General features: G+C 41.3%; 1 protein-coding gene and 1 long non-coding RNA gene across 10 annotated transcripts in view; one reads left to right on the top strand and one right to left on the bottom strand.

The window, feature by feature from the left end:
• Window positions 1-27,729, top strand: part of MECOM (MDS1 and EVI1 complex locus) — a 568,506-nt gene that overhangs the window by 260,013 nt on the left and 280,764 nt on the right. For all 8 annotated transcript variants that reach the window (XM_084768612.1, XM_084768610.1, XM_084768613.1 and 5 more), the window contains exon 2: window positions 25,474-25,817. In XM_084768612.1, coding sequence (XP_084624738.1) covers window positions 25,474-25,817 — 344 coding nt within the window. The remainder of the gene's footprint in view (window positions 1-25,473; window positions 25,818-27,729) is intronic.
• On the bottom strand, window positions 6,382-11,333 carry LOC311589897. 2 transcript variants are annotated; one of them, XR_014776680.1, is made up of 4 exons: window positions 11,244-11,333; window positions 7,420-7,892; window positions 7,005-7,302; window positions 6,382-6,896 (listed from the first exon to the last, which is right to left on the bottom strand). It is a non-coding gene; the product is annotated as an uncharacterized lncRNA (long non-coding RNA). The 2 variants fall into 2 exon arrangements; XR_014776681.1 differs by lacking the exon at window positions 6,382-6,896 and having other exon boundaries at window positions 6,966-7,302.

Genomic DNA, 27,729 nt, shown 5'->3' on the forward strand with positions numbered 1-27,729 from the left:
GGCGACAGACAGAAAAACAATTTGGCTATAGCATTGTCTGGCAAAGCAGGAGAACATTTGAGAAGTTGTGACCCACAAGAGAGAAGCCAGAGTGGCCATGCCACTGTGATATGATTCTGAGTGTTCATTAAAATTGCATTCAAGGCTAAATCATATCACTGAACAATGAGTCCGAAGGCCTGGGTCTGTGTGTCACAAAGAGGAACCATATCAGGCCCGTTGCTTTATTTAGTGAGTGTGTGTCAAGCAGACAAGGGGAAGGGGAGGCTTGGCTTGGAGGCTTTTGTGAGGGCCTGGGCTTCTTCTGGGGGCTCCATTAGAATAATCAGAGGCCTTGGGAATTCACACGGTTTCGGTGGCGCTGTGATTCATCATCATCCATCATACTTGTGGCTGGGGAGCCAAATACCAGGCTGGCGGGTTGGCCAGAGCCCTTCTCTGCATGGATCCCCCTGGTTTGCAGGGCAGGGCTCCAGGAAGCCTGGCAGCCATAGGGTAAAGGAGACTGCAGGGGACTAACCCAGGAGTCAGCCTGCCCTGCGAGCGAGTGAGGGGGGCGGGTTGTATGGCTTCCTTTTCTAGTGGTCTCTGTAGGCAGCAGTCCAGGGACAGAACTGTTCTTTGAGTTTCAAGACTGTTCGCTTTGCATAGGCTCAGCTTGGCACCCACTTTGCTCCATTCGCTTCCAGTTTATTCCTAATTAATTTCAAGCTGGCTTATTTGTATTTGTTGGTGAACTTTAATATTGTTTGAGTCCTTGCTTTTTGAATAGTTTGAGGTTTGGTCTTTCTTCCCTTTGTGCGTTCTAATTGTGAAAAGGACTAGTTTTTGTCATTTCAATAAAGCAAGGCTTGAGTGCTTTGGTATGTGTGTGTGTGTGTGTGTGTGTGTGTGTGTGTGTGTGTGCACATGCGTGCACAAGTTAGGCTTGGAGGCAGCAAATAAAACCCTCAACATATGGCTATTATTAGAAACTTAGTCAAAATCTTTCTAAACCTAAGAAAAAGATGTGATTATCTTTATTTATTCAATATTTCAAATTCCCGAGTTACAAGAGAGTCTAGGTCTATAGAAAAGCACTTATTGACTTTGGACCTAGTTTTCTTGAGTCCTTGGAAGACACGGTCTCTCAGCACTGGCTGATTTGATTCCTTGGTTCCCAGGCAAAGACATTTGGCAACCAAGTATGTAAATTTTTACCTATCTTCCAATTTGATTTTTCTTGGGAAGCCAGAGGCAGAGTCAAATATGTCTATACATGTTTCCACAAGTATCTGTGTCCAAGCTATATGATGCTTGTCGGCTAAAAAGATGTACTGTGCATTAGTATGCCTTTCAGGGCTAATACAATAAATATCAAAAGCCAAAAGAGCAAAGAACATTTTACTTAGTCCCTGTTAACCGCCCAGGCTTGTGAGAGTTACTATGTGGAACTCGGTGTCATTTTCACTTTGTTCTTAGTTTATTTCATTTACTAGTTACCTTGGTGGCTAGGCAGCAGTAAGCACCCACCTGTCTTGAAAGAGCTTTACTATCATTCTCGTTTGGATAGTGCAAGTAAGTCTATAGAACATATAAGCGATTTGTAGTTAATTCTCTTTCCTTTAAGACTCTTAAAATAAAAACCCAAGGCAGAATGCCTGGAAGTACATCAGAGTCCTTCAGGGTTTTCTTTGTGTATCTTTGAAAATCCGTGACACATAAAAGAGAGAAGTTTGCAGATATTTCCATACTCGGTGATGTCTTCCTGTTGGTATCTATTGCATGATGGGTTATTGTATAAAAATTAACATAATCATAAATAATGCTAAGCCATAATACACAGAACCCAAATCTTACTCTCCACCCTCAAGTCCACGATTGTATCACTTTGGGGAAGGAATCATGTGGCTGGTGACACATTAGTGGTGGGTGTGGGCTGTGGGGGAGCCCCCATGGCCTTTGGAGATTTGGATTCTGTGGTTTCATGGTGTAAGATTTCCTGCACATCCACTTAGTGAATTGTTTGGATTATCTTAATAAATGGCATTTGTTATGATTAAAATATTTTTCCTCAGTGTTACATATTGAATTTAGCTACATATAGTCCTATTAAATCTACCCACATAAAGCATCTTCTCTAGGAATCCCATCTCACACAGTATGCAGACTGTGTGCAGACACTACCTGAAGAGGGACCAGCAAAATTCACTGACTCAAGTCAAGCAAAGGAAAATAAGGCAACTGGTTCAGGCAGGTGTAGGGACTAAGTGGAAAGAATGGGACTCCGAGGCATAGACATTCATGGAATGTGTGTAGACAGAATGAAGGAGCCTTGGGTGCCTTCCTTCCATAGCATCCTTGCTAGTTGAGCCTCTAAGGGGATTTGACTCTGTCTGTAGACTGAGTAATCATCTGTTCTTCATGGCTTCTTTATGCCTACAGGCACCTAGAGCTTCTCCTATAGCCACACAACTGCCCAGGGCACCAACATCAGCATTCACTCACCACCATTCCTCCTCATGTGACTTAAGTGTCCATCTGTGTTCTGGTTCCTTCAGGTGGCCAACTTAGTTTATTAGTGACAGTCTTTCTGCTGTTTCTATGATTTCTCTGCCGAATTAATCGTAGTGTACCGTGTTGTGTTTGTATGTCTTCTCTACTAGGATGTTAGTTTTTAAGGCCAGGAACGGAGCCAGTAACTTTGATTTCCAGAATACACACTTCATGCCTGTATGACTCCTAGATCTTTAAATATATATTAAAAAAAAACAACAAGAAGTGATTAATGACCACAAGTTTGAGAGGTTGTTTTGTATCAATCCAAAGGAACGATGTCAAGTTGGCCAGTGATAGAATATGTATTTATTTGCTTATTTGCTTGTTTGTTTATGCCCGAGAAGACCCAGCTCAAGGCAGACCCTTGCTTTGCCACCTCCGCTAGGGCTGAGGGGAGGGAGTGAGTGTGTGCACATCACGTGATGTCTGGTCTTTGGCAGAGCAGAGACATCAGTGCTGATGGTGGCCAGACCCCAGCACTTAACAGCAGACCCCATAGGTTATTAAAGCCGAGACCCTATCTAGGGAGATTAGCTGCGGGAAGTGCTTTAACCATGGAGCAAACAGGCAGCCCCTTGATTAGTGCCTCAGACATGGTATGGCCTGTGGTGTTGGGTTTCCATCTGAACCATTACGTGGATACTTGAGAACTGGAGCTTCACGATCTAGCATTTGATTTCCGAATCCAAACATCCCCACTGAGTCTGTGCTCGCTTCTACAAGACCGGTGTTCCTAGCAGAGCATTTTGTGTCCCTGATTTGGGATATTTAAACGAGAGGTTGAGAGTCAATCCATATGGTGTTTGTTTGGATGGGGAATCCTAAATGGCTTCTTATAGTAGGAGAACACAGTAGCAAATATATCTTTACAGTAATGTGTTTTAGATCAAAATTGCTCCTTATTTTCCCCTGTGTTTGAATGTGACAGTTTTGATTATTCCAGACCCACCTGCCTGAAAACACAGGAATCGAAAACAGGAGTCACTCTCAAATTTCACCTCCATTTAATCCATCACAGAAACACACTGCCTTTTCACTGTGATATACATACATATATATATATATATATATATATATATATATATATATATATATATATATATATATATATCCCACACAAGGACATTTAAACAAAGTGACACAGATCATCAGCAGATCAACGCAGAATGACAGCTCAATCAAACAAATGTATGTTGAGAATTTCCACCGGGCGGCTCTCACAGCAGCCCAGCCAAATTTGTTTAGAATACATGAGTTAGCTGCATAAGAGCATTCTCTGTTCTGCGTGCCAGATGATGACTTTTCTAGGTAAACATCCATTTAGCAGCACATATCCATCCATGAAAGTGCTGGCAGGATTTTGATCTATTCTCTTGGACCCCAGAAATGATGATTTCATTTCACTGGCAGCCAAGTACCAACCCACACATGCACCATTTAGGCTTAAAAAGAAAAAAAAAAAGAGGGGGGGGTTATACACTTATTTCAAAATGTAATATAACCATCCAAAAGGTAGGAGAGACTCTATAAAATCGACAGGCCATTTCACTTTCCTGACAAGCAATAAAGTAAGCATCATTAAAATGGATGTCAAATACAGCAGGAAGAAAAAGACCTTAGTTGTTCTTGGTTTTCGAAGCAGAATATGGAGTATTTGTGTGGCTTCAGTTTAAACTTAGAGCCGTTCCTTTGTTGGGTAGGGGGTTGGAGTTCTTTTGTTAAAATGCAATTTCAGAATCAGATCCCAACTAGTTAAGGACATTTGGAGTCTTCGGAAATGGGCACTTTTATTACCTGCCCTACCTGTTCTTCTGTGAGAACAGCTTGCTTGTCTTTTTATAGCTGTCACCGAAGGAATGAAAGACTCTGTGGACCACAGGATTTAAGTCCAGGGCAAAAAGGAAAGAGAAAGAAGAGCCAGGCAGATGGCTCAGTGGGTAAAACACGTGCTGTGCAGGCAAGACATCTTGGATTTAATCCCAGTACTGGTGTCTAGAATGGAAAAATTAGCTGGGCGTGGCAGCATGAACCCGGAACCCCAGCCCTGGGTGGGCGGAGACAGGCAAGTTGTGCTGCCTTGCTTCCAGGTGCAGGGAAAAACCTGGTCTAAGAAAATACAGTGGAGAAAAAAGCTGATGTTAGCCTCTGGGTTCACCTGTGCGTGCAAGTGACCACACTCGCACATCTGTGTGCACAAATATACAACACCCCTCATGAAAACAAAACAGACTGAAGAAAGCAAACCCCACCTACTCTCTCTGATTTTATGAAATGTAGCTTAGGTGGCACAGGGTTCAGCACATCTTCCGGTGTGGAAGGCTCAAAAATTGCCTTGAAAAAAGTCACCAAAGCATAATTACCTGAAACTAACAGCAGAGGCCATTATTTCTAAACTTGAACTCTGAAGATAAGGGCTCGACAGCTTTGGACAAGTTTTCTGAACAGAGACCGGTTAACAGGTCTAGTGGTGGCAATGACATTCGAAATCCCTTATAAGCTTCAGAGCTAGATGAGGTACAAAGAAGGACTCAAATATGAAACAGCTCGTAAGTAGCACTCTTTGAAAGTTAATTCGACTTGAATGTGAGCATTTCCTGTGTTCATAGCTCCAGGGGGAGGGTATGAAAGCACAGGAGACATAGGTGGCCCTTACTCTTGCTAGCTGGGAATGGAAATACCACAAGGAAGAGACAAATATAAAAGGAGCTCACTCTGTGAGACCTTGGAGCACTCAGCCCTAAAGGGATTATATATATATATACACACAACCTGCACGGGTTCACGCCAGACAAAACGCCCAGCATGGAGACGAGGAAGTGGACACGAGGTCCTGCCCTAAGCAAGCTGTTGCTTGTAGCTGTTCAGAGAGGGAAAAACTGTTCTCCCTAGTGAAGAGATGCTGGGTTTATCCTGCGTGGGCAGCGTTGACCACACAAAGTAGATGACAGGGTAGTGTTTTGTTTGCTTTGTTTTCCGGTGAGGGTGTGTGAGTATTTTCTTTGTTATGGTTTGGTGGTTTTGCCTTTTGGTTTGTGGTGGTTTTCCCAAAGATTAATGAATTGATCGATTGATTAATTAATTATTATTGCTAATACTAATTATTATTATTTGCAAGAGAAAGAACACGAAGTTGGGTGGACAGGGAAATGGGAGAGGATTCAGGAGGACTTTGGGGAGGGGAAAATATGATCAAAATATAATGTGTTAAGAAAGTTAAAAAACAAAACAAAACCCAGAGAGCTTGCTTTAAGAGCTCCCAGGTGTAATTCTCAAATGCTGCCTCTGTGAGACTTTGGCTGCCTCAAGATCTCACCCAGGGCCACACTGTCTCACCGCTTCATTTTCCTCTGAGGCTCAGGTGGGGTTGGGGAGTGGGGGTGGGGGGATGGGGATGGGGGTGGGGAAGGCAGGGATGCTTCGGGTGTGCATGTGGGTGCTGCTCCACCTCTAGCTTGCAGAGCCCCACCAAGGCCTCACTAAGGAGCAGTCTAATGGGGGAATGAATGAAGGGCGCTCCAGATCTCAAAGCAACACTGGCAAATCAAAGTCTGCAGAAGGTTTGTGGACATGGCCTCAGCTCTACCGGTTACGTTATTGTGCGTGATAAAAGTGTAAGATGGGCAGGGAGATTAGGGCCACTTAGACAAAAAAAAAAAAAAAAAAAAAAAAAAAAAATCAGATTACTGGAAAGAAGTGGCCAGTTTTTGAAAAGAATTGCAACTCTCTGACGTCTTTACAAATGTGGGTCCCAATTTTCAGGATACAGGAGGAAGCTGTTTAGGGGCCCAGTATAAACTTTGCAGCACACATTCAATCACAAACAATTACTGTAACACGGTGTGCTCTTCAATGCCTGTGTCTAGACTTCCAAAGCAAGTGTATGAATGACTTCAAGTTTTATTACTTTATTTTATAGTTTCTTAATTTATTCATATTACATCTCAATTGTTGTCCCGTTTTATTACTTTCTAATATTTTATTACTGTATTTTTAATTTGATGATATTGTCTACCACAAAATGGGTGTGCATGGCAACGTGGGAAAGCATAGAGAAACGTAACAGCGGTGCATGGAGAGTTGGAGCGACTTCTTTGCAGCAGAATAAAGTTGGCACAAGTGAGGATTTGCTGTAAACAAAAGACTTTGCTTAAGTGTAATAAAAAACCAGGGACAATAGGCTGCCATGCTCCCACATGTATTTAAGTCCTCCCACAATGTAAATTTCACACGGTCCCGTGAATGCTACTTATCCGAGCGGCTAGCAGGTATTGGGATGAACCAGGGGCCTTCAGCGCGTTGATTGATCGCTCCTTTCTAGCAGCTCACTGGGATCACACAGCCACTCCAAAATCAACAGCCTGGAAGAACGTGATAGGCTTTGAACAATGGCTGGACTGTTGGGTTAGCAACTGCCCAAGGTCAGTAAATACACCAATTAATATTCATAAAACGTCTCGAGGCTTGACCTGGTACGAGTACAGGCCTGCTTACGACAACTCCATTCTCCCTTCCTCGAAGGAACACTGGCTTCTCTCGCGAGATTAGTGTTGAGGTTTCTGAGCTCCGCACCTACTGAATTTAAACCTTTTCGGAATGCCATCATGGCTGTGCTACATGCGCACAGCCATGGAAGAGCTTTTGCTCCTCACTCCAGCCCTACCATTTATGTCGCAATTGTCACGGCGCCTTAAAAGGTCTCCAGTTCTTTTTTTCTGCCACGTGATTCAAGGCACACGTTGTTTATGGAGTGATGGAGTGGGATTTCTGTTGGAGAAATGGAATTGCACTACCCAAAAGATAGGGAAAAGAAACACATTCATACCATGACATTTTCCTTTTGCACGCTGGGCTAAATTCATAGAAAAGATTTGCCTAGCTTACATCAAGTGTTCCTCATGGCTCCTTGGCTGGCGATGCTTTTTTCAAATATGAATGTCTCGCCAGGTGCTTTTAGCCCCGTCTGCCTCTTACGTCATCACTGAGAATCAGAATCTGGCTGCGCAGCATTTTCAAATTACCTCATCTTTCCGCACCGTGTCAATAACCATATCGATCTTGCTTTGTATTTCATTTCAATAAGTGTCTATGTAGAGATGTATTGACAGAGAGTGGTGGAGAATGAATTGTTCACATAGCATTTCATCACCTTTTGTTATGGGAACACAGATAGATCTAAATGACAGTGACCTTTGAAAGCTGTCACTTAGGACATAAAGACAGAGAGCAGTCTGTAATAATAGTGAGAGCGACTTGCGGTGCTTGTATTTCATCCGGAAGCTTCTGGGCGGGGAAGATGCATGATTTATTCTTATGACAACTTGGTGTCTGAAGTATTTTTAAAACCCACCGCTGATCTACAGAAAAAGACATATGAACTACATCTTAATTTAAAACATTTTAGTAACCACATTAAAGAAGATAAATGAAAAAGTCAAAATAGGTGTCTTAAAAAAGAAAATGACAAAAAAGATTGATTCTATTATGTACTATTAAATCCAGTATTTCCAAAATAACATCCTTTTAGTAAGTATCAACAGATTATATCAATAAAAGTTGTCAACTAGGTATTTTTACATTTTACTTAAAAAAGTTTTTTTTAAAATATGGAGTATAATAAAAATTTTAAACTTTCAGCTCATCTTAGTTTGGAGTTGCTATACTTCAAGTGATAGCTTGTCAGATGTGCCTAGTAGCTACTGCATTGAATAGCATCAGACGTGAATGAAGAAACCAAGGATTCACATAGAGTATAGGATTTTTCTGAGGTCATAGAATTGCCTAGCTTGGTAGGATCTCAGGGCTCTTTTGGCTTAAACAGGATGTAGAGTTTGTAGACGTTTTAAATTATTGTGGTATTGTAAGTCCAGCCTCTTGAATAGGAAGCCATGGCTCTAAAGAAAGATTCTGTTGTATAAGATTTATTTTTTGCTAGTTTTAGTAATACAAGACATGTGGAGAGAGGGGTGGGGGAGAGGAAAAGAAGAAAGATAGAGAACGGGGGGGGGGGGGGACAGAGAGAGGAGGGGAAGAGGGGGGGAGAGAGAGTGAGAGGAAAAGAGGGGGGAAGAGGAAAGAGAAGAGAAAGAAGACAGAGAGATGAGAGGGAGGAGGGAAGAGGGGAGAAAGAAAGAGGGAGGGAGGGAGAGAGAGAGAGAGACAGACAGACAGACAGACAGACAGACAGACAGACAGACCATATTTGGGACAGGGTCTCACATGTCCCAGGCTGATTTAAAACCTTGAGTTTCTGATCTTCCTTCACTCCCTTGAGTGCTGGAGTTACGCAGGCCGGTTTACACAGGGGAGGGGTTGGAACCTCGGCTTTCTGCGTGCTTGAGATTTGCTCTACCAATGGATCGGCATCTCCAGCCCCCAGAGTTGTGTTTTTAAAACTACATTCCACATGAACTTTGAGTGGGCCGCCTGGTTTGATGACAAATGGCCCAGTTTCTGTATTTCTTATGGCTCATTTCTGTGCCCTGCTTGAACTTATGCTTTTATATAACAAATATTTATTGAGCATTAATTCTGTTTCAAATATCATTCTCGGCACTGCAAAGGTATCAGTGAAGAAGGCAAAGTCCCTTCCCTTGTGAAAGTTACAGTCTACACCCTGCAGGACATGATTGTTTCCCACTAGATTGTATTTAATACTGGCTTACCATTCTCCTTTTGTTGAGGACAAATAAAGTGTGGGCCATCAGTGTGATGACTTGTTTGTTTGTTTAATTTTATTTGTTTTATAACAATATAGTTGAAAAGGTTGAACTATGAGGCGTGTACAGTACAAATTCTGAGGTGACTGCTCTTGGTTAAATCTGTTGGTTAGTGTCTTGAGTATGAGGGAGAGAAAAAGAGCGGGAGGGAAAGAGAGAGACTGGAAATCTTTAGGTACAAGTACATGTAGATTTGTGGTAAACATTCACTTGAATCAGTGGAGCCACTCTTACACATTGTTACACAGACAAAGCAAGTCCAGGACAGCCAAGGCTACACAGAGAAACCCTGTCTCAAAAAACCAAAGGGGGAAAAAAACAACCAAAAACAAACAAACAAACAAACAAAAAACAGACTGCTGACAAACTCAGTTGCTACTTTGTGGACGTTTATATTAGAACTTCCCAATTCAGAGAAGGAACATGGCACCGCTTAGGTCATTCAATAGAATTGTCTTGTTTTAGCTAATATGTATGAGTTAGTAAAATCACACGAATTGCTTGCTTTGACTAAAAGCTTGGCTGGATAATGCCCATAATCTGGCCGCAGAGCCTTAGGGGGCTGGAGGGTTATTGGTTTGTGCTGTTGTGGCCATCTCTTGTCCAGCTCTCTTGACCTTGGGTGTGTTGACCTGTGTGTGTGTGTGTGTGTCTGCACATATGCACGAGTGCTCCCATGGGTATGACTCATGAAGGTTTGCACAAGATTTTGTCAGTGTAGAATTTTCCAGGCTGTCTCTGGTATGTAGGTATTTTCATGTATGTTAGGCAGTTTCTCAGAGGGATTTGTAATGCACTCATTTTCCACCTAGAAGAAGTGTGCTCAGCTGGTTGTCCTTCAGCCAAGGCTTCTCACTTGACCCTTTAAGCTATCTAAGCTTTGAAGAAGAATGCAGATGTGCCCTACTGCTTGAAATGATGTAGAGATCCAGGAGGATTAATTTAGAAATTCATAAATCCTTTGTACTATGCAAATTAATGACCTCTGACCTTTGTTCCAGGTGACTTATTTTGATTTAGTTATGTCCAAATAAATGTGTTTATATAAGAGAGTTCTGTGCTACCAAAACCTGACATATTAAGCATCTCCTATGGCTCATAATGTGGAGCAGGGATGAGGACCACCCTCTGTTTTCTCATTATGCCAAATAATAGAAAGTGGAAATCACGCTAATCCTTCTTTCTGAGTCTGCTGTACCCCTGCAAGTATGATAAACTCAATCCAATTAAAAGTCATTACCTCTCCAAGCCTCAGCCACAGTCCCTAACCCTTTGTCTCACAGTCCTGATCATCTGTCTTTATCATAAATAGAATATTTAGCTATCTTAGCCATCTTTGACTTCAGTTTTCCATTATTGAAAAGGAAGATTACCCTTGCATTGATGGGCACAATCCTTGTTTTCTTTGTCCCTCATGGATTTTTTCTTTTTTCTTTTCTTTTCTTTTTTTTTTTTTTTTTTTGGAGACAGGGTTTCTCTTGTAGTCCTGGCTATCCTGACCTCACTTTGTAGACCAGGCTGGCTTTGAATTCACAGAGTGCTGAAATTAAAGGCGTGGGCCATCTCTCCAGGCTCACTGGACTTTTTTTTTTTTTTAAGTGAAAGTTCATAGATGCTCGTTCTGCCTGGACATTTTCCTTATCTCCCTATCAAGAGTCTAAGTCCTTTCCAATCAGCAGTTTCACTTGCTTCTTCTTTGTGATCCCCTCTCCCCACTCCACGGGCTTTGCGTGAATAACTCTTGTTGACTGAACGACTGGCATTTTGCTGCGTGTTGGGTCTGTGTGGAACTACAACTGCTAAGATTTAATAGCAATTCCAAGCACTTAAAAAATTGGATGAGGGAGACCCTAACATAAGAGCAAAATCGGTGGGAATGAGCATAATCCCAGTGTAATCCTGAATATTCAGCTTTCACTCGTCATAGAGTTACATCACAAAATGTTTCTCTTGAACAGTCCTGATTCATCCAGATTTCCATGGACTCACCCACCACTATCTCAGCCAGCAGCATCTCAGACGCTTCGATGAGAAACCACACTTGTCTGTCTTCCTAAGAACTAGATTCTACAGTGCTTTATCCTCTCACTCACGTTGCCCACCTCAGCGTTGAGTTGCTGGGTTCAAAGGATCCTCCTACCTTCGTCTCTCTGTTGCTATGACAATGTGTGTTTGTCATTGTGATTGGCTCAAAAAAAAAAAAAAAAGAATGATTGCATCTGTTGTCTTCATCAAGTAGTGTGATGCTGGCTTTTAGTTAATCTAATTGTCATAGCTGCAACCCATAGAAACAAAACATCAAAAACTTGTTAAAGAATATTTATTAGACCAAGACCTTTAAAATTATCTTTTTATCCTACACTACATTAAGAAAAGGCACTTGGGTGCCTGGTTAGCTAAGGTTTACTTGACTATTGTGGGCAGATACAGATAGTCCTTGGGTGGTGCATCATCATCTGGTGGTCATAATATGGGGTATCAGTAAACAATAGGAATGATTTGTTTTTTATTTTTTTTATTTTTTTTTTTGCCTAACTTCTGTTCAGGCCAATCTGGACAGCCTTTTCCTTCAGTACATCAACTATTATGAGGCCAATTAAACCCATACCTGGTCTATTTGGAGGAACATCTGTTACCCCCTGGAAGATGAATGCCTTGGTCTGGGTCCTAGGCAGCAGTAGGGAAGTGCATTGATGCTGGAAGGCAGTCCCAGGCTGTCTGTGGCAGAACTTACCAACCTTCTCAGTGAGGTCGATTGTGTGACAATGCATGCTTGTCAGTTATATAACAGAGCTACGTCGTCCTCTGAGCAGTTTCGCTTGGCCCATCCTGTAATCGGAGCATGAGCACGCTGCTTGAGAGCCTGATGGCACTGTCATTATCTGAGTTATCTGTAGCCTCAGCAAGAGTAAACAATTCATGTGTTCCTCTTCACATCACTGTGAAGAACTTGCTGATATTCTGAAATAAACATGAACAAAATTTTATTTCTATCAATAACTTTTAAAAAATGAAAAGTCTAATCTTAAATAAAACCAAAGCAAAAAATTGCTGCCTACTATTGTTCCTCAGAACCTCTGGAAAATTGGAGAAAGCTCTTGAAGACAAAGTCCCTTGATACTTCCCTATTTAATAAAACAACAGGACTTGCCTCTAACCTACACAGACTCTCCCATAAACTTTAAGTCATTGCTAGGTTACTTCCAGTGACTCGGGCAAAGCCACAGCTATTTAAATACTTGTTGTCACACTGAATTGCCTAGGAACAATGACAGGAAGAGAAAGCGTGTGAGTTCAGTGGAGGCATTGCTGTATGTGTGACTATCTTCCATCTGTTGTTGGTTGACTCTCTGGATGGGACCAGTCTGTAGGTACAAAAGGCCAGTGCACATGGTTTTTATCAGTCTAAGGCTGGAGATGCCCAACTCATGGGGGCTTACGTGCAGTTCTTGTTATAGTTTTTGCTCTTCTGAGCCTCGACTTGGTCCTTTCTGCTGCACTGTCACATACCTCCTACCCTCTCTGCCTTAGCTGCTCAAAGCTAAGCTACACGATGGAAGACACCTTTTTGCCTTCAGTTTCGTGTCTATCCCTATCAACTTTGTGAAGCTCCAGTCACAATGTGTTATTGTTAAAAAAAAAAAAAAACCTCCAAATGGACACATACATAAGCATGGGAGGTAGCATCCTTTGCAAAGGCTAGAAAGGGATTTAGGGGGGAAAAAAGGGATTTAGACTTTTCCACTGAATTTCAATTGGAATGTGCAGTAGAAGCATTCGTGTAATACTGGCGATGCCTGGACCATCTGTTTAAACCTTCACTTTTCATAGTACAGAGGCCACCAAAGAGTCTGAAAGTCAAATGTATATTTATTCCATGGAGGAAACTTTATCAACCAGTGCAAAAGTTTACTGGCACCAGCTTGTGATATAATGTGCAGCTTAAATCCTGCTAACTGCAAATAATTTTTCAACGGTGTTTATGATTGTGATAGAGCTTAGTGAGGCAGAAGAACAGATAGCATAAATATTTCAACAAAGGCCTATTGTGCCAGCAATATAAATAAATTAGACCCAGTTTGTAAATAAATTTAGTTTTGCAAACATTTATAATCTTCTCTTGCCATAAACTATAGTAATTTATGCAGAAGAGGCCCCGGATGCCTTTTGTAAGAAGTCAGTTGTCATTAGGAGGCACTGCCTGGTGCCCGTCAGCTGTCTTAGACTGTGTGACTCAACCAGGCAGGAAGGACACTGTACAGACCACCTAATGCTACTAGTTATTACACATGTTGATAATGATAGTTCCCAGACTCCAGACACAGCTTGGTAGTCTATGAAGTTGTCATATTATATCATTCCCTTAAATACCTAGCTTGTGTTACCACTTAACAATGTTGAAATTACCGCCCTCCAATCATATGTGTGCCTGGTATATATATATATATATATATATATATATATATATACATACATACATATACATACATACATAACATATATATATTATGTATATACATATATATTATATATACATATATACATTATATAGATACTTATACAAACACATCTGTTCGCATTTTTCTGAAAACAATTTTCCAAAGTGTATAATGTTTTCTTAAATTAAACAGAAATGTTTTCCTTCATGTTTTCAGTGACATTGCATCCCCATAGTTTTGAATGACTTCACATTTCATGTGATGTGGTGTTGGGAAACTCAACCCAGTGCCCTTTAGAGTGTAGCATGGGACAGCAGATTGCACTCTTTGGCAACATATAGACTTATTTACACCAAAGATACTGTATTTGCAGTGGGGCAGAGTCTGCGCTTTATTTTTTTATTTTTATTTTTGAATTTTTTATTTTGCAATAATTGATTTTCAGTTTTGCATTAAATTTTATTAAAAATGGATTTTTCATACATTATATTTTAATGATAGCTTATCTTGTACTGACTCTATGCGGATCCTTTCTACCTCCCCCTGGACCCACCTAAATTCACACCCTTTCTCTCTTTCTCTCAGAAAAATACACAGGCATCTAAACCTAATAATAAAATAAAATAAAATAAAAACCAAACTCCAGATTAGAACAAACAAATAATCAAAAAGAAGTGTAAAAAAAGTCTCCAAATAAATACAAAACCCACCACATACAGATGCCAGGATACATATATGAGTCCCATAGAATTCCCAAAGAAATACAAAAAATGGAAACTATAAAATATAAACAAATGACCTGGAAGGAAAGAAAATTCCCAGGCAAAGCATTATGTGACAAACGTCTTCAAAAGTGACATTGAATTTGTTTGGTGTCAGCCATCTACTGCTGGGCATGGGCTTATGCGTAAGTGTAGTTTGTAGTGATTTTTATAGAAGAGTCAGAACAGGTGTAAGAGACAGCAGGGATGGAAAACAAGCAAGGAAGCAAGGTCTTCTAGACACAGTGGGACCAACACACATGAACTCAGAGAGTTTCAAAGCATGCCCAGGGCCTATACGCTTCTAAGCCAGGCGGGGTCTCAGGTGAAGGTAAAGATGAGAGCTGGGAGGGGAAGTGGGCACAAACCTCCAGCGCTAATACAGAAGCTCTCTCCAATTGATAAGCACTCACAAAAGAAATACTAGTGTCTCCGGTGGAGTCTCACTAGAGAGTCTGAGCTTTAAGTAGCCCACTAGAAGGAATTTCCCCATCACGTTGCCCTATGGCACAAATCTCTGTTGTCTTTTTATTACCAAACCTGTGATAACAAAGACCACTTCTCATAAAAAACAAAACAAAACAAATCAAAACAGAACAAAACCAAAAACAAAAAGACCAACAAACAAACCAAACCAACAAACATACAAAACAAAAACAAACAAACCCTCTAAGCTTGAGAGTCTAAGAAAATTTCAGTCTTTTGGGTGCTCTCTGTCTACTTCCTCTCAAGCTGAGCAGGCTTATGTGAACGTTTAATTGCTTGTTCGCATTCCTCTTTCTCGGCAAGCCACAACTCCCTCTTCTGCCAGGCTTGCACAATTATTTTCTTTTCTTTATGCGGCACTCCTGGCTGGAAGAAAGTTCTTCTGTTAAGTAGCAGTAGGGCAGGTCTCCGTCAGCTCGGCTGTGGAATGGACCTGAGCTCACACAAGCGCCTTCCACCTCAGGCAGCACAGCTCGCCTGCTTTCCCACTTGTAGTGAGGGGTCTCCAATTTCTTCAGTTCCTGATCTTCATCTTCCGGGACGGTTTTGCCTCTCCTCTTCCGGGATCAGGGAGCAGTTTGACGCTCCTATCCCAGTATATGCTAGACTTCAAAGTCCTTGCTAGGGAAGGCACAAGTGCTCTCTTTTCCTCCTGAGTTTTGGTATCTCCTTCTGAGACAAGAAGGAGCTTCTGGCAAAAGCCACCAAGCCACACTTAGGTAGCCTTAATAAACAGACTGTGGCTCTCAGGGCACCAGCTTAAACAGAGCTGTGGTCAAAGAGGCCAGTCACTGCCCCCATCGGCAGAGGCACATTAATGCCCACGCATGTCTCAGCCACCTTTAAACACTCTTCGTAAGGAAGCAAATCAGATCACTCCTTACTTAGCATGCTTTCCTCCCAAACCACCGTCAACAACATAAACAAATTAGCCACAGTAAACCACACACTCTGCCCACACAGAAACCACAGCCCTCACCAGAGGGCAGTGTACTTAATGTGAGAATAACAGCCCAGCTTTATAAGCCTCCACTGGGAATAAATTCCAGTTGCACTGGTTAGTTAGAACAGGGCTTCGGAGCCAGAGTATACTGTCGCTTAGGTTATACAGGTTGTGGCAGATGCAGTCAGTTCTCAAATTGTCTTTCCAGGAAATCCCTTTTCTAAGTTTTTGCCAGGCCCAGCTTTGACCGTTCTCTGATTTTCATTATATGAATCTGCTGTCACTTGAATGGAATGGGCCAGAATATATATATAAACTTGCCCAACATGCCATTGCTTGGGATTAGAAACAAGGTCTGTAGGAGTTGCAGCTTCTCAGCTCCTCCTCTCTGGTGGCTCCAGAGTTCAGAGGTGTTACCAGGTGGGGACCGCCATGAAACAGCAACCGTGTCTTTCACGCCTGCGTTCCCAAGCTCTATGGTCCTCCATCTTGACCCCTGGGGAATTGTGAAATATTTTCTATACCTTCCTCATGCTGCTACGCTTCCTTTCTTGACAATGGCTAGTCCTTAACCATCGAGTCCAGCCCTAAACCAATGTGTTCCGTCATCAGTAAATTCCTGCCTGTGATAGTGTTTTCTTAAATACCTGTTTAAACAGTGATTTAGATAAGAGTGTCCCATTTGTGTGCGGCAGGAAATGCCTGCCTTCTTTTAGATACGCTAGCAAATAATTGCTGTAGATAGGGCTTGAATGCTGAAAGGCTGTACTCGGCTCGCTCGCTGCAGATGCCTGAGAGGTAACCTGCCAGTAGGCTGTGATGTAAACACAGGACATTTCTACTTTACTTTAAATGAATCTGAAGCAAAAGTCACTTTGGGGCTATAAAAGGCTTATGAAAAAAAAAAGCCATTAGGTCAGAGGTTGCCAAAAATCTCTTAAAAATTTGTACTGCTAAAAGGGAGTTCAGGCAAATGACTGTACTATGAAAGGAACACTGTCTGGCATGTAATGAGTTGGGTCCTTCCTGGCTTTCCAGTATGGATTTGTGACAGGGTCCCTAACGACAGAATATGCCAAAGATCAGCCAGGTCATGCTTTCCCTCTGGTCTGGGCATTACCACAGACTTTTAGTGTTTCTATTTTGTTGTCTTAGAGTCTGTAAACAGATGCCAAAAAGCTTAACTTAAACCCCAACGATGAGTTTTCTAGCAATTTATTTCCATAATTTGAAAAAAAAAAAGCTTAGCACTATTTCTTCTGGAAGCAGCTCAGCAGGTCGCACACTATCTTAGGAGGTGCTCATTTCATTCTCAACCCATACTGTTCAGTGAAATGTCTGAAATTTCTAGGATGGTGGGAAAACTCTTAACTAGATTTACAAGCAACTGGAAAGGCAAGAGCTACACCGGAGTATGAGAAGCATATATTTTTGCTCTTTGTAAGCCCTCTGTTTTCAATCCCTATGGTGCTCTGAGCATCTCTTTTGCCACCTCTCCCAACCCTTTTTCATTCTGGATCTTTCTGACAGCAGACTAATGAAGTCTTTTAGTGAATCGTGTCAGGTGGCAAGGCCCATAGGGAAGACATGAAATAGGTCGGAACAAGAAAGCCAACTGAAATACTGAGGGTGCGAAGGAGCTTGCAAACCATTAAGAAAACTCCACACTCCGAGCCATGTTGGCAGGCTATGTCACAAATACACCATAGAGACTCAGGTGGTACAAATTGGGGCCAGAGTAGAATTCGCCATTGAAGAGTGATTTCTTTTCACCCATTTTGGGGAATGTGGCGCTTTGAAGACTGTCCATAGGTGACCTCTGTAGAACAGTGACCTCCAGGATAATGACTTCTAGGACAGTGACAGCTCTAAGAGACACCTCTGTTTCTGATGCTATGTTGCTAGATTCTTGTCTGATCCTTTACAGCCTGTTTCTCAGCTTTGTTGAAATCTAGTTTCCTCATCTTTATAGTTTCCTTTCCTCATCTCCTTGGGATGTTCAATTTAATTTTCTTGGGGACATTTTCAGAGAGTATCCAATGGCCAGTTCATTCCCTCCTCCTCTGTGCTGTTTGTGCATCTGGCGTTATTTGGGCTCCTCCCTTTCCCCACATATTCAACGGCTTCTGCTGCTGATGGAGAAGAGCCAGTCCCTGACGTCCTTTGATTTCTCATAAACATGCCTCTGTCACCACTCAGGAACTGTCCTGAGGAGGGAAGAAGAGCATGTCCTGTTTTAATTTGGAAAGGAAACTGAAGTCTTCCCCCTCCCTTCCTTGGCCACTGGTACGCATGCATGGACGCATAGACTCATGTCCATATGCTCACGTCCTCCCTGGAGGTCCCTGGTGGGGCCTGAGGTTTGGCCGAGCCTCTTCTCCTGATGCTGGGCACACATCCTCTGCAGTCAGCCACGTGTAATCCTTCCTGTCTGCTTGTGAGTTGGGCACAAAGCACCGGCGCTTGGGCCCACCCTCTTCTTTAGTAGCAATTAACCTTTACTACAGAGCTTCCTTTGAAGTTCGCTCATGTTTTTATTACAAAACTGCCATGAGGAACATAATGGGGGGAAATGTCTAAATTTCTAAGTTACCTAATCTGTTCAATTCCCTAGTTGGGCCCCTCTTGGCAGCTGTTTCATGAAGCTATGATCTCAACCCGTCTGCCTAAGATCTCAAATCATGTTTCTGTCTCGGCCTATTTTTAAGATTAGGGAGCTGCTAAGCACCACACACACACACACACACACACACACACACACACACACACACACACACAAACACACACCCTACTCATACGCTAGCAAATACACATGGAGGTGCATATTATGGGCCAGTTTGTATAACCAAGTCAACATGATTTCTTATTTGATCACTCCACTTAATAGCTAAACTAGAGCTATATGTTTTAAATATTAGCATTACTATTTCATTAGTTGCTGAACTTTATATCCATGAACTGATGTGGTGAGCAGAAAGGAAAGCATGCCTTCTGCCATCAGTAAGGACAACATGGAGGGATAATCATTTCACTGGCCACTCAACGCTATTAAAGGGCAAAACTCAGGCGTTTGAGTGGCATCTGCCCAGAAGAGTTTCAGTTAAACTAAGCAGAGAGGCCAAAAGAAACAAATGGTGAGTTATATAAATCCCACAAAAAGAGAAAGCATTTTAGCCCAGCCTTGCAAATAAGGACCAAAGAATTACGAGTGGAATGGCATTTTTTTTTTCCTAGCCCACCTTCCACAGGAGCTCAAATAAATGAAATCATTTTTCCTCTCCTTTTCACTGAGTACTAAATCACTGGTAATCCAAAGCTGGAAGAAAAACATCAATGAAACTCAAAGAAAATCTGAGAGAACACCCCACCCTGTCAGAGTAGGTGAGGACTTTTTAAGAAAATGTAAAAACACAAAGATATCATGAACTTAGTTCCACTAAAGTTAAAAAGTTCTATTACAATATCAAATAGCAAATTATAGAGAAAATTAACAAAGGTACATCAAAGGGCTAATTTGTTTTTCATTAATAAGACAGATTTGAAGCCCATTTAAAAATGAGAGAAAGCTATGCATAATTTGTAATGAAAGAAATATGAGTCACTGATAAAATATTTACTCTTAGTAAAAAAAAATATTTACTCTTAGTAATCACTGAGGTATATATGAAAAAAACATAAATAATTTTTCCTACTGATAAAAATGAAAACCAGGGCATAGTAGTATCTGGGTGAATACACATATTTATGTAGAGGGTATATATTGTGCTGATATTTTGGCATCAAAAAATAAAAAATAAAACATCTAAAAGCAACAAGAATGCCATAGAAACGCTGCACTTCCTATGGCTTCCCAGAATAGAAGAACATTCAGCAATTACATGTAAGTTTAGAAAGTAGGAAAAAATGAGGAAACATTCATAATAAAGTTTCAAATGAAAAGGCTGAACAACAAATTATTTACATAGGAACCATATTTTTGATGAAGCAAACTTCAAGACATAGCTTTAAAGAAAGTCAAAAGTAAGTGGCCTATGAAAGAAAGAGAAAACTGGGTTTGACCACTTGCTGACTGTTTGGTATCTTTTACCATCAGTTTCCACATTTGAGAAATAAAAAAATTCTTTTTTTTTCCATTTTTAAAATATATTTTATTGATTTATTCATATTACATCTCACTTGTTATCCCTTCCCTTGCATCCTCCCACTCCTCCCTCCCTCCCGTTTTCCCCTTATTCCCTTCCCCTATGACTGTGACTGAGGGGGACCTCCTCCCCCTGTATATGCTCATAGGGTATCAAGTCTCTCCTTGGTAGCCTGCTATCCTTCCTCTGAGTGCCACCAGGCCTCCCCATATCCAGGGGAAGTGGTCAAATATGGGGCACCAGAGTTCATGTGAAAGTCAGACCGCACTCTCCACTCTTTTTTCCACATCATTTTTTCACTAGATGGTGGTGAGTGTCGAAAGGAAAAAGTATGGAGGCAGCAAGGGATGCTCTCTTTATTGGCATTAAGTTTCCAATTCCCTCTTGGATCCTGATGTTGTCTAAATACAACTCTTCCCAACTGGAGGCAGGAGGGTGACCCAGACAGCCAGGGAAATACGTAGACTCGACTGAAGTGTGGGCTGTTGCCTGCTCTCTAAGGATATTAGAATAGCTAAAACCTGAAGCAAACAGGTTGATTTCCAGTGGTAGTCCCAAAGCCATTTGCCTCAAATCCAACAGTAAGCCTTTCTCCTGCCCTCACTAAGTTAATGACACAACCTAAGGGTGCATGAAGCAAATTACAGTTGGAGGCAAGAAGCTACAAGGGTTATTTATCTTTATGGGCCCACCGATGTCTGTCACGCTCCCTACCTGACACTCACCTACTGCAAATGTGCCCAATCTGTCAGAGCAATATCCAGGAAATCTTTAATTGACTACAGCTATAGCCCAGGGACTAGATCTACCAATTTCCTCCCCCCCCCCCAATAACAGAGATTTAATGGAGATAGAATAATGAAGGCTGCTTTTCATTTAGATGGAATGTTTTAGCAGCTTTTGGGAGAGTTATTGAGTGATGGCCATAAAGGTTTAGTTTATTCTCACTTATGCAAATAGTCAATATGATGTGATCAACTGCATTCATGCTGAACATTTTATAAATGCTAGATTGTGTTGAAATATGATTGCGTGTTTTGATAGGCAAAAGTCAGCAGTTTTATGTTTCCAGTTTTGTCATCCCAGCTCTTTTTATATTTAATTCCAATGATACTAAGCTGGATGTGGCTGAAAGACAAATTGCCAGGGCTGTCGTCTATGCTGAAGCATGCATGTGGATGGCTAGAATTGATCCTTTCCTATACATTTGCTTGATTGCAATAAGTTGTTCTTTAGGCTTAATTGAAAAAAAAATTTTTTTTGTCATTTTTAGCAGTTATTTTGGCTTTAAATGCAAATTCTCCTGTGCAGCAAGCCACACATATTTTACTGGAGCTGGGTTCCCAGCACACTGACTCCGACTCTGAACGAGGAGAGTTTGTGGGTGACAGGGTGACCATGGGGTTCGCGATGACAGTGAGAGGACACAGACGTAATTGTTTCTGTCTTTTTCTAGAATTTGAGCTTCCCTTGTTGGACCCAACAGTCTGACTGATTTAACTCAGGGAGGACCTCTTACTGGCCTTTCATAGAGAGTTACTGGAAGAATATTGTTCTGCTCATTTAGGTGCCCTTTTATTTTCTACTTCTTAGATGGGGAAGTCTATGCATTCCATGATGTCATTCAATTTGTAACATTCCTCAAGGAAAATAAAATCCTGACAATGAGCAATGACTCCCTTTGAGGAATTTTATCGTAGCTTTCCATTTACGGCAGTTGAATGCTATGGTTCTAGAGAGATGCCACTGACTTTAGTTTTATTTATTTATTTATTTTCTGAGACATGGTGACACTCTATAGCCTAAGTCTGCCCCTTAAACTACCGAGCTTACAGACTTCTCCTGCCTCTAATCCTCCAAGGAGCAGGGGCCATCGGCCTGTGTTGCTATGTCTGGGTTGGAAACAGTTTCTGTATGTTTTTCCTGCATCCAAACTGTTAATGAGTATTGTGATAAAGTATGAAGTATGAAATTTATTGTAATTTTCAAGTGCATTCATATCTTCTTTGGAGTGTTATTAAAATAGATCTTTTTTGATGTTAAATAATAATGAAAAGTCTGGCCGGGAGGTGGTGGCGCACGACTTTAATCCCAGCACTCGGGAGGCAGAGGCAGGTGGATCTCTGTGGGTTCAAGACCAGTCTGGTCTACAAACTGAGTCCAGGACAGCCAGGACTACAAAAGAAACCCTGTCTCAAAAAATAAAAACAAAACCCAAAAAACAAAACAAAACAAAACAAAAAAAGAAAAAAGAAAAAGAAAAGTCTGAAAATCTACTGTGCTCCACAGTATTTCTTAAAGGCAGTTGTCAGAATCAAAATTACTACCAATTTTCAGTAGGGTAATATTGATTACCCTATAACAGTTCAATAAAATTATTTGTAAGGTTAATTTTCTAGTTATTAAATATTCATTAAACAAGCATGTGTAGATCTCTTGGAGAATTCCCATGAAGTGAGAATTCACCAGCTAGCTTTCCAAAGGTCCATCTCCTTGTTGGAGATAAAACACTAACTTCCAAGTGGCAATGCGTGTACTTGATTGCAGAAGCGAGAGGTAAAATTCTGTAAGCTTAGAGAGAAAGGGGGACAAAAGTCGACTGAGATGATGATGGGACGTGTTGGAACTCAACTTGGAACTTGACCTGGAGGGAAGATTGGGGATTGCCTAGACGAGAGGGTAGAGATGGAGAGCCAGGATGGAAGAACTGTTTGCCCACATTTAGGAGGCAAAGAGTTTTCATCCCAAGTATTCCTGTTGAGGAGTATTGAGAATCAGAAGGGATGTCATTGAGACGCTGGGAGCCACTGAAGTCTGTTGAGCAGGAGGGAAGGTGTGCTGGGAAGGTAACTTCAGTACTGAGGTCAAGAGCGTGGTGGCCTGGAGGCCAGTGAAGAGCAAGTGCCTATAAAATTTAGATGCTAAATGTGAACGCAAAGAATCAGATGAAATGAATGACTTTTGTGGAAGGATAGATTATCAGAAAAGGAGAGCAAATCTCCATGTTACTTTAAAGCATCTAAAGTGGATAATTAGGGGATAGATAGCATTCCTAATTGAACGGAGAATATGGCCAAGGCACTTGATTAGAGGGCAGGTGACAATGGTCACAATTTTGGACATGCTGAACTTGGCGATAATGGGCCTGCACGCTGAAGCTTGCACCCTGTAGTTCTGTCATAGGTTGGTTTAAATGGCATCCCTTCAATGTTTGAGTCAAAATCTACCTTTTTTTTTTTTAAAAAAAGAGATCTTTGCGTGGATCATCACTTTGTATTTTATGGAACTGTAAGAAGCAGGATCCAGCACACAATGGACAGTTGCTCATGAGCGTGCTGTGACTTTCTATCATGAATCAGGGAAGAAGTTGGGGTAAAATGTGTAAGTCAATAACCCGTCCCAGAAGGCTTTAATAACACAGACAGTGGCAGGGTTGGCGGGAGACTAAAGGTCACTAATCTGAGGCTGGAGTTCTTCCTTGTCATGGTTACCCAGGCTGTTCTAGGAATGCTACGCCAACAACTGTAAGGCATCCAGCTCACCTTCTGGTGGTCCTGACCAGACCTGGCCTCCTTATCATTTTATGTCCTTTCTCTTACTTCCATCCTTTGAAGTCCTTATGAGACAAACCAATGTGGGCTGCCGTCCAGTCATAACTCTAATAGAGACAAACATGTGTTGACTTTGCTTAAAGACACTGGAAAGTCCCTGCAGCTGGTGGGGAACCCAGCCATTATTCTTCCATCCCTTTACCCAGCTCCCAAAGTCCCCAACATATATTTCATGAAGACCCCAAGGTCTCATGGCCCACTCAGGGACTTCCAGTGTCGGGTTGTGGAAGTCCTTAAAGCCATTGTAAGCAGGGCCCGGCCTTTGTCTCTTACCCCAGAATTCTTTTCTATGCACAGGCAGTCAGCTCACTCACTTTGTAGTCTGGAGATTTTTTTTTCTTCTCTTTTTGGTACACTTAGGGTACTATCCTACCTCTTCACCTTTGAGAATCTGTTAGTTTTTGTTTTACGTATATGAATGTTTGCCTGTGTGCACGTATGTGCACCGTGTGCTTGCCAGGTGCCTGTGGAGACCAGAAGAGGGTGTCAGATTGCCTGGAACTGAAGTCACAAGTGGTTACAACTGATTACTGTGTAGGTGCTGGAAACCAATCCCCAGTCTTCTGCAGGAGCAGCAAATACTTGCAGCCATTGAGCAAGCCACCCAGCCTATCCCTTTTTCTAATTTTAAAAATGATCTTACCTTTTAGTACTTTTGAGCTTCTGTGGAATAAACTACTGAAGTAGGGAAATACCAAGGGTGTTGTGGTTGGTTTAGAAATAGGGCCTAATAAATGTTTATTATTAGCCCTATAATGATTATTACAGTGGTATTTTCTAACCTGCTATCAATCAGTGAAAACACAGACACCTGTTATATTTTAAAGTAGCCTTGGTTTGCCTGGGGCAGGGCAGGTATTAATTCCCTAAACTACTTCCCATAGCGGGGCAGGTATCCCACACCCTACCCCAATCCCATGCCACCAACTTCTAGTAATTTCTATCGAGCTACACCTCCCATCCATAATCCCAAACACTTGCTAATGCTCTCCATCTGGGCCAAATCCTCCAACCACGCCAGCCATGTGCTTCTTCCTCCATCTAACCCATGGCCCAGCCTTTCTTCTCCTCTTCCTCTCTCATCCCCTCCTCTTCTGGTCTCTCTGCTTCCTTTGTCAAGAACCTCTCTGTCTGACCAGCCCAGGACCTTAGCCATGCCTATGCCATTTGCCCTGTCAGGTGTGTTGGCTTTCTGTTGGTCATAACAGAAGTAAATTCTTAGGCAGGGTTACAAACATTTTGGAGTACGTGAGTCTGTTCATTTGGGCAACAACTAGACCAAACCCCAACACAAGGGCTTGGTGATTTGTTTGAAATAGAAAGGGAAAAAAATAAGACAAAACGCGAAGTAGTATTTCCATCGATAATCTGGCTGCCTAGATCGAAGCCTTGTTGTACACGGAGAGTTTGATAGCCTGTGGCATTTGTTTTAAGGAAGATTCTAAGACTTGACTGATCTGACTTTCTATATGGTGCGTATCATCCTGTTGGCTCTCAATTTGGGGTGGTTTGGGGGTAGTAGTTGCCTATATTACTTCTTATCTCTATTTTATTCACACTGATAAATAAGCTGCTGGGTACCTCGCCTGTGGGTGGTGGGTGGGGCTGGCTTGTGCAGGTATTAACGTACTATATTTATTACTTTATCACAGATAAACCAGAAGCCATAACCTATCCCCTCCCCCTGTGAAAAATAGTGATTTTTAGTGGGACACATTTTTAAACAATGGCCTTGTTTGTTTAGCTTGCAATGAACAACTTACTATAGTTAATACCCCCTGTGGAATTTTGTTTTGGTTTATTGGTAGAGATTCATGAAGTTCTTACTTATTTGCAGGTAACGAGTGTGCTTATGGCAGCTACCCTGAAATACCTTTGGAAGAAATGCCAGATGCTGATGCAGATGGGGTAGCCAATGCCCCCGCCCTCCACATGCAAGAGCCATGCTCCCCTGACACATCCAGTGACTCGTTCACGCCCAAGGAGGGCTCTCCTTACAAAGCCCCCATCTACATCCCCGATGACATCCCCATTCCCGATGAATTTGAACTTCGAGAGTCAAATATGCCTGGAGCAGGACTTGGAATATGGACCAAAAGGAAGATTGAAATAGGTGAAAAGTTTGGGCCATACATGGGCGAGCAGAGGTCTGACCTGAAAGATCCCAGCTATGGATGGGAGGTAAGAACGTCTTTTGAGTTAGCAAACATATGCATTCCGGTCCATAAAGAAGAGATTAATTACATGTGTGGCCATGAGGATACTTCACTTGTGGAAGCTTGTCTGTCTTCAAGTTGTTGTGCAGAATCGACTCCCTTACAATCTCACTGTTTGATAAAGCAGTATGTTGCTTAAAGGAATAGTATGATAAGAGGGATCCCAGCTGAAAAGCCTATCAGCTTAAAAAGATGAAAAGAAGAAGCTGTGGCTTCTAAGTTATCACTCAGAACACTGGATCTGGCCATCTTAAATAGCTTGCTTTCTTATCAGACAAACTTACAAGATACGTATGCTGTATGCTATCTTTAATGATGCAGAGAAGTCTAGAAGGATTGGAGTAAAGCATATGGTTTTTGTAGTGTTATGTAGATATAGGTCAATTTGATTTTACTTTTATCCTATATTTCCATTTACCTCTTTCCTCCTCTTATATATTTTACCCCTTTTAACAAAAAGACCATTTTTAATTCTACATGCTTCTTGAACGTGTGCACAGTAGTCACCATAGAAATCTATGATGATTCTTTATATTTAAATTGATTTAATGAATAATTCATATAGTAAAATAAAAGCACTAAGTGATTATGAAATCAGCACTTGTTGTAGCTGTGCATTACATAGAAGTTACCAGGCAGAGTCCACAACTGATGTCATCAATAACAATATTTCATTTCAATAAGGACAGGTGATGTGCAGTTCTAAATTTATTACTTTGTTTACCATTTTATACCAATACAGTGTGCACATATATGTTTTATATTTACTTTTGTTTTTATTTTCATTTTCATTGCTTAAAATGGAGATTTTTATTGTCCAGGTTAGCCTGGAATGCTCACTCCCCTTGCTTTAGCCTCCTAGTAGATTCTGGGATTATAGGCATACAAGGTCAAGTCTGGCTTTTTATGTAGTTTGAAAAATGTTCTGATTAAACATAACATCATAATTTCTGGACTATCTTAGACTACAGCCAAAAAAAACTTGTAGGCAACTTCTACATAGGTCAACAGTGGTTGTGGTGATGTGAGAGATCCTTCCCTTTGCAATATTTCAGCTGGATGGAAATCAGATAAACAGGATTTATTTTGTCATGATCTCTTAATATTTATGATCATTAATAGAATATCTGGTTAGCTTTTAAATAGAAATGAATATGCAGTGCCTGCAGGATGCAATTTCAGCCTTTCATCTTCTTGCCTTATATGTGCCCCCTTGTAAAATGTATTCAAAGTTCCATAATGAAAACAGCCCTTATTCAAATTCTGAAATGGCAAAGGTTAAGTTCTGGACTGAACACGATTGCAAGTGAGCATGCCTTCCGTAGTTTTGTCCCTGGCCACATCCTTGGGAAGGCTGTGGCTTACTAAAGTTACTCATAGACACACTTCTAGTCAATAAGAGAGTTTTAAAAATCACCATAGCATTAATGGATATGTGAGTTTGAATATGTTTTAAGGCGAATATGCCCAAGTTTTGCGTCATCACTGTTCACCTTAAAATAATGACTATCAAGAGTCTAATAATAAGTAACTCATTAAACTTCTATTGCAAAAGCTCTAGAGTTAGACAAGTGTAGGTCTGGTTAAGATTTCCCAGGAGTCCAGGAATACACAGAGCTTCCCCACGAAATTAGTTTGCAGTTACAGCGTTGGAAAGTATAGGATGAGATCTGTTTAGACACATCGCCTATGGATTTGGCATGGGACCAGAGAAACTTCTGTATTTAAGGACATTAACAAAATATTTATATAATTTGTATTAATGGGGGAAAATGTCTTCAGAATACACCTGAGCAGTATAAAATCATTTGCTTCATTATGTTAAAACTGAGCTGTTTTGATTGCCTAGAATTCAAGATGCTTTTGAATAGCCCATG

This window comes from Acomys minous, assembly GCF_964271855.1.
Source record: "Acomys minous genome assembly, chromosome: 19".
In the NCBI taxonomy this organism is placed as follows: Eukaryota; Metazoa; Chordata; class Mammalia; order Rodentia; family Muridae; genus Acomys; species Acomys minous.